Source organism: Pseudorasbora parva, chromosome 2 (genome assembly GCF_024679245.1).
Source record: "Pseudorasbora parva isolate DD20220531a chromosome 2, ASM2467924v1, whole genome shotgun sequence".
NCBI lineage: Eukaryota > Metazoa > Chordata > Actinopteri > Cypriniformes > Gobionidae > Pseudorasbora > Pseudorasbora parva.
This window is the reverse complement of record NC_090173.1, coordinates 33,736,266-33,751,535: the sequence shown is the minus strand read 5'-3', so window position 1 is coordinate 33,751,535 and position 15,270 is coordinate 33,736,266. Positions and strand designations below refer to the sequence as shown.

Sequence of the window (15,270 nt, the reverse complement as noted above, 5' to 3'; positions counted from 1 at the left end):
ATCATCAGTCAAACAACTCTATATTGTATCCTTAAAAAACTTGGCAAGTCAACTCTTTCACCTTGAATTAGTAGTAGTTGAAAAGAAAATACAGTACACGTGGTCTGCTAAAAGAATGAAGAAATGAAACAGAGGTTAGGAATGAAAGCATGCACATTCCTAGATGTTGATTTTGCAGGATTGGCGAATGTTACACATTTCTACACTAGAGGCATTATTGTCTTCTGGTCCAAAAGAATACAGAAAAAAAAAAGAAACGGGGTCACTGGTCAGACCTGAACCAGACTGCATTTAAGACGTAAACTTGCCAGGAGTCCACTTTATTTCCTAAGACTCTAAAGCCTGAAAACAAAACAAGAAAAAACTACAATTTCCAGATATACAAACAGCAGGTAAGCCAGACTTGGTTATGCAAATAAAAGTAGAAAGGAAAAAAAAACATGAGCTAAAACAAGAGGGGTGAAAGACCTAATGTAAGCCATCAATTAAAAAGACGTACAACCTGTTAAAAACGTGGTCAAAATCTGTTCAACAGTCTCTTCGATATTTACATCAGTATTCAACACAGTTGGCCACAGACGCAGGGGTGCATCCTGTCCCGGGCCAGACACCAACACATACACATCCATGAAGTTTAGTCCAAAAACCATCGATTACGCTCTACAAAAAAGGTGCACAATCCACCACTCTCCTCTACAAAAAGGTGCAAAAGGCTCTAGTTCAGTCTACGAAAGGTGCAAAGAGGTCCATTTCCTCTGTCAGAAAGGGGGCGGCTACTGTATGTGTCCCAGGAGATCAGAGGCACAAAAAAACATGACTTATACAAACACACGTGGCCTAATAATTTGGGCATGAAATATTAAAATCACCTAAAGTATCTTATTTCTGTTTTTGCAAGGCATGTGCATATAAAACCCAATGCCTGAGAGCACATTAAGACATCACATGCAATCCCATTCAAATCCTGATGGAAATCTGTATTATGCAAAGGTTCACAGGTTATGGCAAACCTTCAGATGGCCGAATTTCCTTAAAATCATACGTACAAGACGCCTCCGATGCATCAACGCAGAAACAAATATACCCTAAATCCCAGAATCAACACATCACCCACATGCAAATACACAGTGCCAACTATGTGCAAGGAATGTATACAGATGGTGACTTGTGCGGACACACACATGCTTGCCTAAGCGAGCACAGACACACACACAAGCACACACAGCTGCCCAAACAGGGACATGGGCAACATGAAGAGACTTAATCATTCTGCTCCTCCTCTCCTGGGACACAGGCAATGTAAACCCTCCTCCACTCCCAAACACACACAAAGTCAGGCCCAAACCTTAAGACAGTAAAGTGACTAACAATAAGAAGCACAACCTCCGTTTCCCCCTGGGCTGTAAAAGCATGTTTGTGTGCGATAATGGGGGAAGAAAGCTAAAAGGTTTACACTCTAAAACACTTTGTTTTTATGTCCTACGCAATTTTTCTTTCCTCTTAAAGGGACAGTTCATCCAATTCTGCCATCATTTACTCACTCATGTTGTTCTAAAACTGTATGGAACACAAAAGATGATATTTAAGAATGTTTCAACTGTTTTTGTACACACAATGAAAGTCAGCGGGGTCCAAATTACCACTGAATCCCATTGCTTTTCAGTGAATGGAGAGAAAAAAGAAAATCTTTTTTGTTCATAGAATAAAGAACATCATATAGATTTGGATTTACATGAGGTTGAATAAATGAAGACAAAGTGTACATTTTTGAATAAACCATCGCTTTAAATCAATGAGAGTCGCAAGTCATATGTCACGAATTCTGCTATGGAAGTGATCATAATCTAGATAGAAGCCAAGCACCAGTCTTTGAAATGCAAGATAATCCTTATGCAAAAATATTTCTCATTTTTCATACCATTTCCATTTAAAGCCCAATAACAAGGTGTCTCTTGAGAAACATTTAAGTAAAAAAAAAAAAAAAAAACTTTAAAAAAAAGAGATTTTAAAACAATCCCCCTCTCTCTCTCAAGCTCTAAAGGTGTGAGCAGATAAATATATTTTTATCCTTTACAGTCCTTAATCATCTTTCATCAACGCTGGATTCATATAAAATCACACACAGTGGAACAAGTAGAAAGAGAAAGGAGAAAACGGCGACATAAAAAACAAAGAACGTGGCAGACTAAGATCCCACATATATTTTGGGAGGAATGGAAGGAGAGGAGGATATCAGATTCTTTCCATTTTAGACAGAATGAGAGACAGAATATGCCACCTACTTCTCCTTCTCCTCTCCTCCCTCACTACTTTCTCCATCTGCTGTTCCTTTAGATCTTATGACAAGCATTTTTCCTGTCTCTCTCCAGGGCCAAATACAATCGGCTAGTCTGACATAGCCAGGTGCTACAAACTAATACATTCAAATTCAGTAGAGTGAGATCAGGGAACCTTGGCCCTCCCATCACAATAACTTTTCCTGGCCATAATTATGTATTCCTATAGCATTGGTGACTAGATTTACTTGCCGAGCATGGAGGCAAAGGGGATCTTCTGTGCAAAAGAGGGTTATTCAGCAAAAACAAAAATGATTGAAAAGAAAATGGCACCCCTGCCGTAAACCCCCCGTGTTCCTTCCGATACTAGACCGTGCTATCTCCTCCAATCTCCTACCCGACTCTCCCTTTCCCATCCCAGGCAAAAGCAGCAGAGCCCAGAGTCACGCAGCGGGGTGGGAGGCGGGAAGGAGGTGGGGTGGCAGAGGGGATGGGGCGGGGCTTTCCTCGCCGGGCCGCTCATTGAAACAAAGTGCCGTTGTCTCCGCCCACACCCTGCAGAGACTCGCCCGAAGATCCTCCGGTCTCCACCGAGGCGCCGCCCTCCAGGCTTGCGGTCTCAAAGGCAGGCTCACCGCTGAGGCCGTCCGCTTCCATCTTGATGCTGTCGGGGAGGAAATTGGCATAGGCGTCGCCCTCCGCCATCAGTAGCTTCAGCTTGGGGATCCAGCTCTTCCTCACCACGCGCCGAGCGTTAGTGCACATGTCTGCCGCAATGGCGTTCATCTCGCTCTCTTTAAAGCTGGTGGCGAAGTTCTGGCAGTAAACTGTTGACATACGGGAGCGAGACATTTCTAAAGGCACGTTCACAGCAAGAATGAAAACTATGTGATTCATAAACTTAAAAATTGCACTTAATGACAAAAAGGGGTTGCTGATCTTTTGACTAGTTCTTAAGACTTAGCAGCTGTGTTTATACAACTGGCAACTGTTCGTCAACCAGAATCTAAATATTCCTGATTATGCTTAGCCAAAATGTAAATATTCAAGCTCAAGAAGACGCGAAAGAGAACTCAGTTATTCTCACTGTGTGAGTTCACATCCATAGCGCACTCCCGGAAAGCCGAATGTGTGCGAATACTGAAGCGAGTGGCCATTTGCTTCTTTTAAGTCACAAAATATTATATCAAAATTGCCGTCTTGGCGAGTATCCTTGTAAACAGTCGGTTATGTCTTTAAAAAACCTAAACAGCTGAGAAATAAAACACTTGTGTAACACTATATTGGATCCATGCAGCTCTTAAAGTAACAGCAGTAATGTAATACTAAGATTCCTGCTGCGCTGCTGTTTATGATTTAATGTTAATCAAAAAAATTAACTATTTTTGTAACTTTAATGAGGTTTAATATGCATTTAATTTATACATTGCATATTCTTCAGTGTTATTTTACATTTGTTTACTTTAATTTCTATACCTGAAGTCTACTTTTAAACCTAACTGAAAAAGCATAGTTTATTTCATTTGTATCTTTCTGTTGAATTTATGTTCGCATGCTGAATGTTAAACGGATTCAATTCATATTCAATAGCAATTATTGATGATGCAGCAATAAACTCTTGATTTTGAAATGTGCTCATTTAAAACAGGATCAGAACACTATCTATTTTAATGACAAAGCTTCAAATAAAAGAGCAAGTGACAAATATCGGAATAGGCCAATAATTGTTTGTTATAAGCCAGTTATAAACCAGATATAAGTTTCCACCGAAATTACCTGAAACAATTTTTCCTCCAGGAACCTTTTTTCTTTTCTTCCAGACCTGCTGCTGTCTGCGCATCCAATGCGGTCTAAAGTACTATGAATTAGTCCAGTGATGTAGGACTTTCCACATCCCAATGGATTTCATCTTCGGCAAATACACTTAATAAAGCCTAAACCAGGTCAGCGGTCAATCGGTCAGTTTTTTTAAAACTTCATTGTTGATTCGAATAGCTAACAACTCTTACTGCACTCACAGCGACAGACTTTTAGGTTGAAATAAAATGCTGCGTGAGCTCAACCAATCAGTATGTTCAGTACCGAAGTCCCAACCCCGAAAGTTTAAGTACTTTTTTAAAGTTCAATCTCGCAAGCAGGGCTGGTTTAAAGGGACATTTTTACACTGAACCCTATTTAGACCCCGGTTCCTGCAGTCGAAACACACTGAGTACCACCCCCTAAGTCCCTAGTTCCTGAGGAAAGTTTCTGTGGTGGAAAAAAAATCCTATTATCATCCCTATTAATTAATAAACATGGAAGCTCAAAAATCCTTCCAGGTTTACCATATTTAATTCAGCACAGATCATTAGTTGATATTTGAATAAAAGCCTAAATTCAAATGTAATTTTTTAGGCAAACTCAACATAAACATTGTTACGGTCTATAATATGATGTTACATTTTTGCAGCAAATAACATTAACTCAAGTTGTTATCTGAGACGTTAAATGCTCTTGAAGTGGATTCTGATTGGCTGTCAATATTTTTATCATTCATCAGCTGGGAAAAAAAAAAATTCTGAAAGTGATTCCAATGATATAAATCCTCTGTGTCGTTATTGTTCTAGCTTTGGTGTGACCTACGCTATTCTCATAGAACGATTATTAATTAAAACTATAATATAGTTATCTTGGTATAGCAGGCCTTAATAGGTACACAAATGAGATGCTCTGAGTATCTGAGATATAAAAGAGCGGGAACTCACACTTAACTGCGTGCAACACTCTGCTGTCCAGTGGCTTACGGCTGGGGTCATTGGTGGAAGAACGGATGCCGGTTCCACAACTGTTGGCCAGTGTGCTCCTGTGCGTCAAAAACAGAAACAGTAAAGCTAGAGGCCATGCACTTTCACTATTATGGAAGACATCTTCAGTGTTTCTCAGACGTACCTATCGAAGAAAGCAGCCAGTAGCCTCCTCAGAAGGACTTTGTGTCTGGTCCCTGCACTGACGTGACAGTTCATCAGCTGAGCTCGTGAAATGTACACGCTGGTGCCTGTGGACAAAATATATGAATATTGATTAAAAGGTGTGAATCTTACTTCATATTAACATCCTCAAGATATACAAGCAGATACATACTGAAAGACTGACAAACGCTTTATGACTCAGCGATTTGCATTAATGTATTCAAATTCCAAAATTTCAGCTCTCCTTCTTAGAGGTAAAGATCATTCAATGTGTGACAGTACTGACTGTGACCTGTAAAGTTGAAGCAGTGAGTGTTCCATTAACAACTGTTTTCTATTTGTGTAGCTTTTCTGCACATATTTCTTCATTAAATATGGCTTGTGAGAACGTCACTGTGCTCAGTACAGTTTCTAATGAAATCCAACTTTTCACTATACATATAAATCATATCAGGCTGCAGTTGATTTAAGAATCTCTTAATTTTTAAAATTCAAATCAATACTCAGCCAGTCACCAGAGACCAGTAAAAGAAAACAAAAATCCACTGTGGGCTGTGAAAGAAAAGATTTAAGATGGCTTCTATGGTGATTGTCAAACAGTAGCAGCAACACGCATAACTCAAGAAACAAATAATAGATTGGCTCCAACTAAAACAAGTAAAATGGCAATACTGTACATAAAACAACTCTCATGCTATAAAATACACATACACTGCTGTTCAAATGTTTGGGGATTTTTTGTTTTTTGAAACCAAGGCTGCATTCATTTTATCAAAACAACAGTAAAAAAATAAAAATGTATTTAAATGTAAAAATGTTTTTTAGATGTCATTTATTATTTACATTTCTTTTTAATTTATTATAAATGTTTTTAAGAATTAATTTCTTTCATATAAATAATAATAATTAAAAAAATCTTACTGACCCAAAATTTTGAATGGTACATTATATACAGTAGAATCTAAAGGTCTAATAAATATCATATATATTTAAACCTATATAAACCTGGAAATGAGTGAATTTGAGTAAACTGCAATTTGCTCCTATTCCTAGACTTTACACTGCATATACACACACTTATACTGAGATTGACTGGCTGTTTGTGTCTGATTATCAAGCACTGGCTTGCTCAGTTTTCCAGGGTTATAAATGAAAAGTCAGCCGACTTTAATTCAAAAAACAAAAACCTGCCTCCTTTGGATGGGGAGGCTTTACTAAAAAAACATTTCAGAATCATTCAAAAGCTTATTTTCCATCATGCTCTTAATTAAACATTTTTGTCTCATTTCCATTTTTTCTTTTCACTCCTCCAGCACTTTTGTATTTGCTCATCATTTAATGACTTTCTGATGATATTTTCCCCCCAAAAAAACTTTTTATCGTTAGCCTTCTCGTCTTGTTTCAATTCCTCATTTCATTTTCCACTTTATATTGCTTCATGTCTGGTCTTGTTTGAATGCTTTCTTTTATCGTATTTGTAAAGCACTTTGAGCTGCATGTTTATATACGCGACTGCTGTTTAAATAAAGTTCCAGCGATTAGCAGAATTCCTCCGTTATGTGTACTGAACAGTTCCAGTCGGATAGCTCAGAGTCTCTTAAGGCCACGCTTCACAGCTCATAAAAGCCTCCATTACCTTACAGTCACTCAACAAAACCTGTTTTACACCACAATACCAAAACATGGCTTCTCCAAACACGGTTGACCTGTCAATCACCACGAGAGATCCTTTGCTTTTCATGGGCTATTGAACATGACTCAATTGTATGATGCCTGTTATACTCCCTATTTGTCTTTTCTATAGATTAACATTGTTTTATCAGCAGATGTTTTTTTACAGTGAGTACAGGGTAATAACTAGAATACACTACTGACTCCAGATGTTTTGGCTCATCGGTTGCGTTTTCTCAAGGAGCAGTTACAACGATCAGACTCAGACCTGAAACTAGCTCCAGTTTCTCTGCGGGGTCACCTTCCTCATAAAGTTTGGGATGACAGCGGTTGCCGATCTGAGCTATGAGCTCAGCAGGGAGAGAGGCGAGATCCTGCCGGCCGCGCATCCTAGGCCGCGTCTCTGAGTGGTCCGGGAGGGCCTCGACACGCTCACCCGCTGAAGACGAGGAGAAGAAAGAAAAAAAAAGAGATAAAGGAAGTTTATGGAGAGTAGAGAAAGTGTGAAGACAAAAACGTGATCTCGGCACATGCAGTCTAGACAGTCGCGAAGATTAAACCAGCACTCAAGCCTTTTGACTCTCAAAAACAGACAGATAATGCAGACCTCTTGGGACCAAACTAATAAAAGACCTGTGAAATCCAAAGGCATCAGAACACATTCAGTTTTCATGCCGTCTCTGAGAAGATAAGACCTTGTGATAAAATATTCATGAGCTCCAAACAGTTGAAGCATTTAACAAAAAGTGTGAATTTAGCTATGATGATATTCTTATTTAAGAAGCATAAAAGTTGACAATAGTTAACTTGTTAAAATGGGAACCAAAAAAAGCAGGAGTCTGTATACATTTCAACACATGCAGGATCAAAGGAAGTGCTGGTTCGGGAAGTGCTATTTTAAAACTTAAATGAAAATTCTGTCTTCATCAAACCTCTATGACATCTTTATTCTTCAGCGGAACACAGAATACAACATTTTAACCATGTTCTGGTCGTTTTCTTTACATGCAATCATGTACAGGGACTGGAGCTGGTGTTTCGTGTCATTGTACAGTTAAAATCATGAGAGTTGAATGAATGAATGGAAAAATCGTTTTAAAGAATCCGTTAATACAGTTCACAAAACCAGTTTGAATTATTCATTCCCAAACCAGACTGGATCATTGATCCAACCGTTAACAGGTCATGGGAGGGAAAGATTACCACTGAATAAATAAAAGTTGCGCAAAAACAAAAACTTTTAATCCTTACTCACTGTGATGTACATCTGAATGTAACATTCAGCAATAAAGAAAATGTATGGGAGGAACATGATTGTATCCATCGGTTGTTTACTGATTTAATTGATGTGGATGGAAGTTGCAATCAACTACATAAGTCACCAGAGACACGTCTGTCATTTCACCAGAGTATTAAATGTATTAAAAATAAATGAGCTGGCATTGATAAAAAATTACAAGATTTAAAGTGTGTGTGTGTGGCCTGGTAATCCGTACGTTATGGGGACAAAATGTCCCCACAAAGATGGCAATATCCGAAATCCTTGTCCCTGTGGGGACATTTTTAGGTCCCCATGAGGAAAACATCTTATAAATCATACAAAAGGAGTTTTTTTGAGAAAGTAAAAATGCAGAATGTTTCCTGTGATGGGTAGGTTTAGGGGCAGGGGCAGTGTAAGGGGATAGGATGTACAGTTTGTACAGTATGAAATCCATTACGCCTATGGAAAGTCCCCATAAAACATGGAAACACGACATGTGCGTGTGGGTGGGTGGGGGTTGGTTTCATGAATGAATCGTTCAAAATTAAATCAATAGCATGTATTTAAAAAAAAAAAATTCATTAAAATTTTTCCATTTCATTTAGATTTTGTTAATTGAAAAATTACATTTCTCACACAAAGCTATCGTATGGCTTCAGAAGACTTGAAATGATACTGCGAAGCTGTTTCCACCATAACTACCCGGAACAATTTGTACCAAGAAAATTTTTCCCCCAGACCTGCTACTATCTGCGTTTCCACTGCGGTCTAAAGTACCGTGAAGATTAGGCGAATTAGTTCTGGTGATGTAGGACTGCTCCTCCCAGTCAGCGACGGACAGTAATCATTTTTGCGCGACACTGTCTGCAACAATAACAAGTATGGAGGAGATTCAAGCTGTGCTGCTTTTGTTGGTTATGTATTGGTTTACTAAAGAGTTAATTAACAAAACGGCGGAAAAGAGCACTGATAGTAAAGCGTATTCTGAAAGCTTGTAAAGATAGATTATAAATGACAATGTGTTATTATGAGCCATACGGACATTGACCGTGAGATGGCTGGGATGAGCGCGCGCCTTCAGAACGAACCTTGCAAAAGACTTTTAAAAATGCCGGTTGAAATAAAATGCTGTGTGAGCTAAACCAATCAGCATGTTCAGCGTCCCACCCTCAAAAGTTCCTGAACTTTGAAAAAGTACTACCTCGCGAGCAGGGCCGTTTGGAGGGGGAAATATTTACCTGGAACTTCCTTTAGACCCTAGTTCCTGCGGTCGAGAAATACAGAGTACCACCCTAAAGTCCCTAGTTCCTGGGGAAAGTTCCTGCGGTGGAAACGCGGTTCAAGAGTCAACAGCTTTTATGACGCATTTGAATCTTTTTTTTTTTTTTTTAACACTGAAAGCTTCATTTCACATTCATTGTAATTGCATGGGAGACAACCAGTACATTATTAAAATGTTACCTGTTCTTTTCCATGGAAGAAAAGGTCATCATACAGGTTTGAAACAACATGAGGTTCAGTAAATGATTATAATATAAAATGATTGAGTAATGATTTAATCATTTTAAGCATTTAATTTCACGCAGGGCTGTGGACTCACCTGTAGCTCCCACGTTTAGCATGCTGTACATGGTGTACATGTTGCAGATCTGCCTGTACTGCTCTTCAGTGCCGTCATCCACCGCTTCTTCCTCTTCCTCATCGTCATGGTAAGAGATGGGTGAATCGCTGGCATAGGCACTCAATGTACCAGGGCTAGTGCCCTCAGGAGTGGCACTGCTCGTGCCATTGCCGTTGGTGGTGCTGCCACCGCCACTGTGGCCCCCCGTGCCCATTCCAAGACCCATACCAAGTCCCATGCTACTTTGCTGCTGGATGGCACTTCCACGTGCCATCTCTTGAGAAAAGCGGGCCGCCTTCCTCATCCCTCCTCCTCCGGCTGCGCCTGAGCCTCCGCCGCCTTCCCGGTTGCTTCCCTCCCAGAGCCGCTTGGCCACCGGTGTGCACACAACAGAATAGGGCGAAGCCTCCGGCTGCTCTGTCTTCACCCGAGACACCAGGGGCAACGGGGTCAAGCAGGAAGCGGGCCGACTGGCTGCCGTAGCCACCACCCCTCCGCCTCCATTCGCCGCGGCCCCTGCCGCCGTCTGGGTGACGGGACTCTGAGGCTCCGATGGAGGAGTTTCTTCGGTATGAAGGCCCTGTGAGTCACAGCTGGGCGAGCTGACCTTCAAGAAGAACTCCGTGCCCTTCTCCATGATCTGCTGGATCTGGAGAAAGCCAGCCGTGTACATGAGCAGAAACTGGTCTCCGACGTTCATGCTGAGGCGGCCGGTGTAGCAAAAAGCCAGGATCTGCTGAAAGCTCTGTGGCTGCACGGCCGGGGGCAACTCCACCACCGTAGGGGTTTTGCTGCCCGCGCTGCTGTTGAAAAGGTCACGGAAGTAGGAGCTGCTGGCTGCCAGCACGGCACGGTGAGCTTTAAAGGTGTGGCCTTTCACCACCACGGACACGTCGCAGTACAGGCCCTGTAGCCGCTGCTCGTTTAAACACTCCAGGACATTGTTGCCGAAGTTTGGGATCGCCATCTGAAGGGTCTGAGCCATGGCGCTATGGCCAGCACCACCAGAGAAATCTGAGCGGCATTGGAGGAACAGAAGGAGGGAAAGACAGATGGAAGAGAAAGAAAGAGATCTTTGTCAGCAGCATTCTATCAGCAGCACAGCAGTTCATCCCTAAAGACTCATTGCAACCATCACTTGCTTTTGAAGCAGTAAAATCCACTAAATCAAACAATTTATTGCAGACACACAAACGGTTATTGGAAACAGACTGTTACATTAGAAGGTGAAATGTATAAGACCCCAGGGATGAGCCGATAGGCACCTTTAACAGACTGGCCTAAAACATTGCATACTCTGAAAAATAATAGGGGGGTTGGCGAGCCGCCTCTAAAATCCTGTGAGCGGGATGTGACTGCTAATCTGAATGAGATGGTGATTCAGCTGAGACAGAGATAAAATGGCACTCTTTACAGTACTACATCAGGGAGGGAGAGAGGGGGAGAGTGCGAGAGAGATACTAAACCAGTGATTGAGGTCATAGTTGAGGAAGAGGGTGGAAAACAATGGGCTTTGACTGACACTGCAGTCAGTCTTATTAGTCTAAATGTGACACCATGAGCCAAGCCATCATTTCAGCTCACAGCCAAGCTGCTGGGGAAATTCATTATGACCTGAACTTTCTACTCCAACATGTTACAAGTATAAAAAAGTTTAAAACTGTGGTCCCTCCTTTTAAGCAACAAATACCCTTATATGTGTTTGGGGGAGAGACATTTTTTGTGAGTCAGCAGAACGAGTAGCATTACTTTTTGAGAACGTACAGATTGGCATTTTGCTGTCAACAGAAAAATTGTGGCTTATTGTTTAACAATCATTTGGTGAAGTAAAAACAGCCCTCAAATTATGTCAGCTAAACCAACACGGCAGAATAACACTGCGTGTGATGTGATATACTTCACACATTAAGATTAGAGGTAGGCAAAACATCTGGGCACATGTTTCCCACACAAGCCATCGCATTAAAAATCACTGAATCTGATCTGATCACACAGAACTAACAGGACATTTGTGGTAAAAGAAGTACCCTCTTTGTCTGACTTCAGGCTCGCTCCCCCCTCCCTTGCATGCACACACACACAAACCATAGACATCAGACAAAACGGCTTGTTTACAGTTGGCCAGAGAGCGGTGGCACACATACACACTGAGAGGCCCAGGGTTTATTTAAGAAGCTTTCCCTTGGGATGGGGGAGGAGAGGGACACCTTAGGTATAGTTATCACTGTGTGTGAGAGGGGGGCACAACCTTTTAAAGACTCTCCTCAAACTGCCCATATGAAACTTTTAACATGAGTCTAAAAACACCTAGAGAAAGTAATCTCACTTCTCAACTAACTTTAATATTAATGTACTAATGAACAATCAAGTATACTAAGGAAATGTACTTATTCTCAATTGAACTTATTCTCAATGACAAATTCTATACCTTAACAAGTGTAAATTCAGGTTAACTGGGACACTTTTAGTAAGTATCAAAGAGTGGTTTACTTTTCCCCCCCAAAAGTGAGACTTAGTGTCAGTGGTTCTCAACTCGTGTAACTTCAAGGTCCCACATTGTCAAATTCAAAGACTTGTATCGTTTTATTGTATTACCTTTTTTATTATTAACAGAAACTGTGAACGTAAAATATATTAAACTAATTAACTGTGATTATCATCTATATTTAACCAGGGGGGGGGGGGGAACTCTGGAAGGTTTTATATTATGAGATGTTAGGACATTCTGCCTCCTTCTAGGAAAACAAAAATAAATACAAATAGAAGAACTGAAAGAGCTGAAGAACTTCTCTGCTCAACTAGACTACAATCGTTTTGAAAGAACACATAACAGACAAACAACACAAATGGTCACTACAGATGTTTTAAATAGAATTGTTAAAGAGGGGGCAAATAATAAAAGTACATTTTGTTCACCAAGGTTGTATGATGCACACACAAACATGTCTGAGTGACAGCTCAGCAAGACGTGAAGTCCCTGATTTTCCATTAGAGTAATTTGATGCATGTTACACTATTTATATTACACACACATGTATAGCTATTACATTACATGTTTTAGCAGACTAATTGTTAAAAAAGAAGATGAAAAAATAACTCAAATATAATGATTGGGGCATTGGGAAGTTTACTGGTTGAACTCCAGTCGAGAACCAAGATACATTGAGGGGGAAAAAAACAGCACAGCTTTGGAATCCGGTATAATACTGAGATGCCAATCGTGTGTGATGGACGTGCAGGCGGAGCCACTGGACATACGACGATGCATACACTAACACTAATTCAAAAATGCAGAACAGTTGAGTAGAATATAAGAAAATAATAAGCAAACCTTTGGCCGCCAGACCTGCCAGTACAGCAGTGTTATGAGGCTGTGTCGGCGGCAGGCTAACCGTGTGTAAGTCAATCTGCCCGTCCGTCCGGAGGTCTCCACTGGCACGGGCCGTGAAGGGGGGTGAAGAACGATGGCAAAAGCGCCCACTATGAGCCACTCTGTGAGAAATGCAGCACCTACATGCGAGCGAGCACAAACGCAGCGGGGGGAAACGCCGCGACGCACCGAGGGTCGCGCGAACCGAGCAAGTTTGCCGCTCTTGTCCCGTCTTTGCCAATGCACCGCACCGAGAGCGAGCGTGCCTACATCCTCGGGCCTAGACGGGTCCGTCTCGTACGCGGCGCCGCTGACATGAGGGTTCGCCCCGTTGTCCACACTACTCAATTTCAACGGCAGCACTCAACAATCTCTAACGATTGGATGAACAGCCGGCTATTAGCATCCTTAAATACCCAAGTGCATACTTTTCAGTCCACGGAATTTCAAAGTTAATGTTCCACAGCGATATAGCTCTAGTTCGGATACCCCACCTTATCTTATTTCAGAGACATCAACAGGTCATCCCGGGACAAATGCACGAACTGGGGGCGAGCCAGACTAAACCAGCGCTGACAGTAGGGGGGGTCAGCTCCGCCAATAAGAAAATGATTGAACTACTCGTCGCCACAACAACATCAATCATGCTCAAAGTGGTATCTTCAAACTAAATTCACGAATATGAGCCTTTCGTGTGACGGACAAAAAAATATCCCGGAAATCAGGTTTTTAAATTAGCCAGATCTGACTCCGGAACATCTGCCAGCACGAGCGTTCAGCCATGTCAGTGAGGTCGGTGAAGTGGTTAAACTTTTTGTTGGTACCATTAGTCTGTGCCCATCCCCCACCGCACACCTTCCCCAAAACAATGCCCCCCAAACATCTCAAAGCCACCGGATTTGAGCCGAAATGCCTATACGGCCGCTCGCGCGCCGTCCTCGCGTGTCACGCAGCCTCACATGACCCGCTGCGGGGACTCGAAGGCAGGATACTCACCCCTAGCTGGAGGCCGTTTCAAAGTGTTTCAATGGAGTCCGACGCGCTCGCTCTCCTTCACTCTCTCGCCTCGTCTGTCTCGCGCTGGAAACAGCCATTCATTGTGGGCATAGGCGCGAAGTCGATTGCAGAGCCATCGAGCGCGAACTCTTTTTCCAGCGGGATACGGAGCGCAGAGACACTGATCATGCATAGACTAGACATGACTCCCCATCGTCACTCAATCGCATGATCATCACAGGCGCAGCCTCAATGCCAGGAGACCTATCCAGCGTCGAGATGTATTTGCGCATAGGCTGGCACAGCAACAGCGAAAAGAGCCACCGCCTCGTTTCCATACGTGCGCAAAAAGTAGGCCATGCCTCTACGTCTCGCCAGACAGATCTCCAATATAGAGCACGCAGAGAACGCCATGAACTCATAACAGTACACCGCGAGGGAACGTTAACGGGAACATCAAATCAAGTTTGCCTTATATTGATGCAACGTTTAGAGTTGGGGAATTTTACTGCGTCCCGAAATGGTTAGCCTAGTCAAGTTCGGTGCATTTGCTTTTAATATTTCTCGCATGTTTAATAAGAGTAGGATCCAAGATTTATGTATATTTATTTAGCCAGCTCGATAGAAAAGAATCCCTAAAAATATATAATGAAGCTAGTGGGCGACTCTCAAGATATTTTCAATGGGAAGCATGAAATACTCACTGTTGGCTCGAATAATCCATATAAGATTGCCCGCACCGTCTGCAGGTCATACTTCTATGTGTTTTACTCTAGAGGAAAACTATACGAACGCGTGACGTCATATGATGACCCTATAGATGTCCTTACATTACCCCTGTGAGCTACATTACCAATTGCATTTTTGTTTCTGAAAAACGTGCGCACGGGCTTCCGTAGTCACGATTTGGTGAAAGTGAAAACACTGGGTTGCCAGATTGGTATGTTTATTATTATACTGCAAATATTTATGTTTATGCCTTTCTGTCCCCTTCTAAAGCACTATATATATATATATATATATATATATATATATATATATATATATATATATATATATATATATATATATATATATATATATATATATTTATATTTATATATATATATATATATATATATTTATTA

At 41.5% G+C, this 15,270-nt stretch overlaps 1 protein-coding gene across 4 annotated transcripts in view; it reads right to left on the bottom strand.

The window, feature by feature from the left end:
• nacc1a (nucleus accumbens associated 1, BEN and BTB (POZ) domain containing a) overlaps positions 1–14,999 on the bottom strand; it is a 16,871-nt gene extending 1,872 nt beyond the window's left edge. The window contains exons 1-6 of one of the 4 annotated variants that reach the window (XM_067417439.1): positions 14,848–14,999; positions 9,757–10,791; positions 7,164–7,334; positions 5,205–5,310; positions 5,021–5,118; positions 1–3,103 (exon numbers count right to left, since the gene is read on the bottom strand). The exon at positions 1–3,103 is cut by the window's left edge and continues 1,872 nt beyond it. In XM_067417439.1, the coding sequence (XP_067273540.1) occupies positions 2,796–3,103; positions 5,021–5,118; positions 5,205–5,310; positions 7,164–7,334; positions 9,757–10,762 (1,689 nt within the window). In that variant the 5' untranslated portion in view covers positions 10,763–10,791; positions 14,848–14,999 and the 3' untranslated portion in view covers positions 1–2,795. The other 3 variants (XM_067417419.1, XM_067417447.1, XM_067417428.1) reach the window with 3 other exon arrangements.
• Between the last annotated feature and the right edge of the window lie 271 nt (positions 15,000–15,270).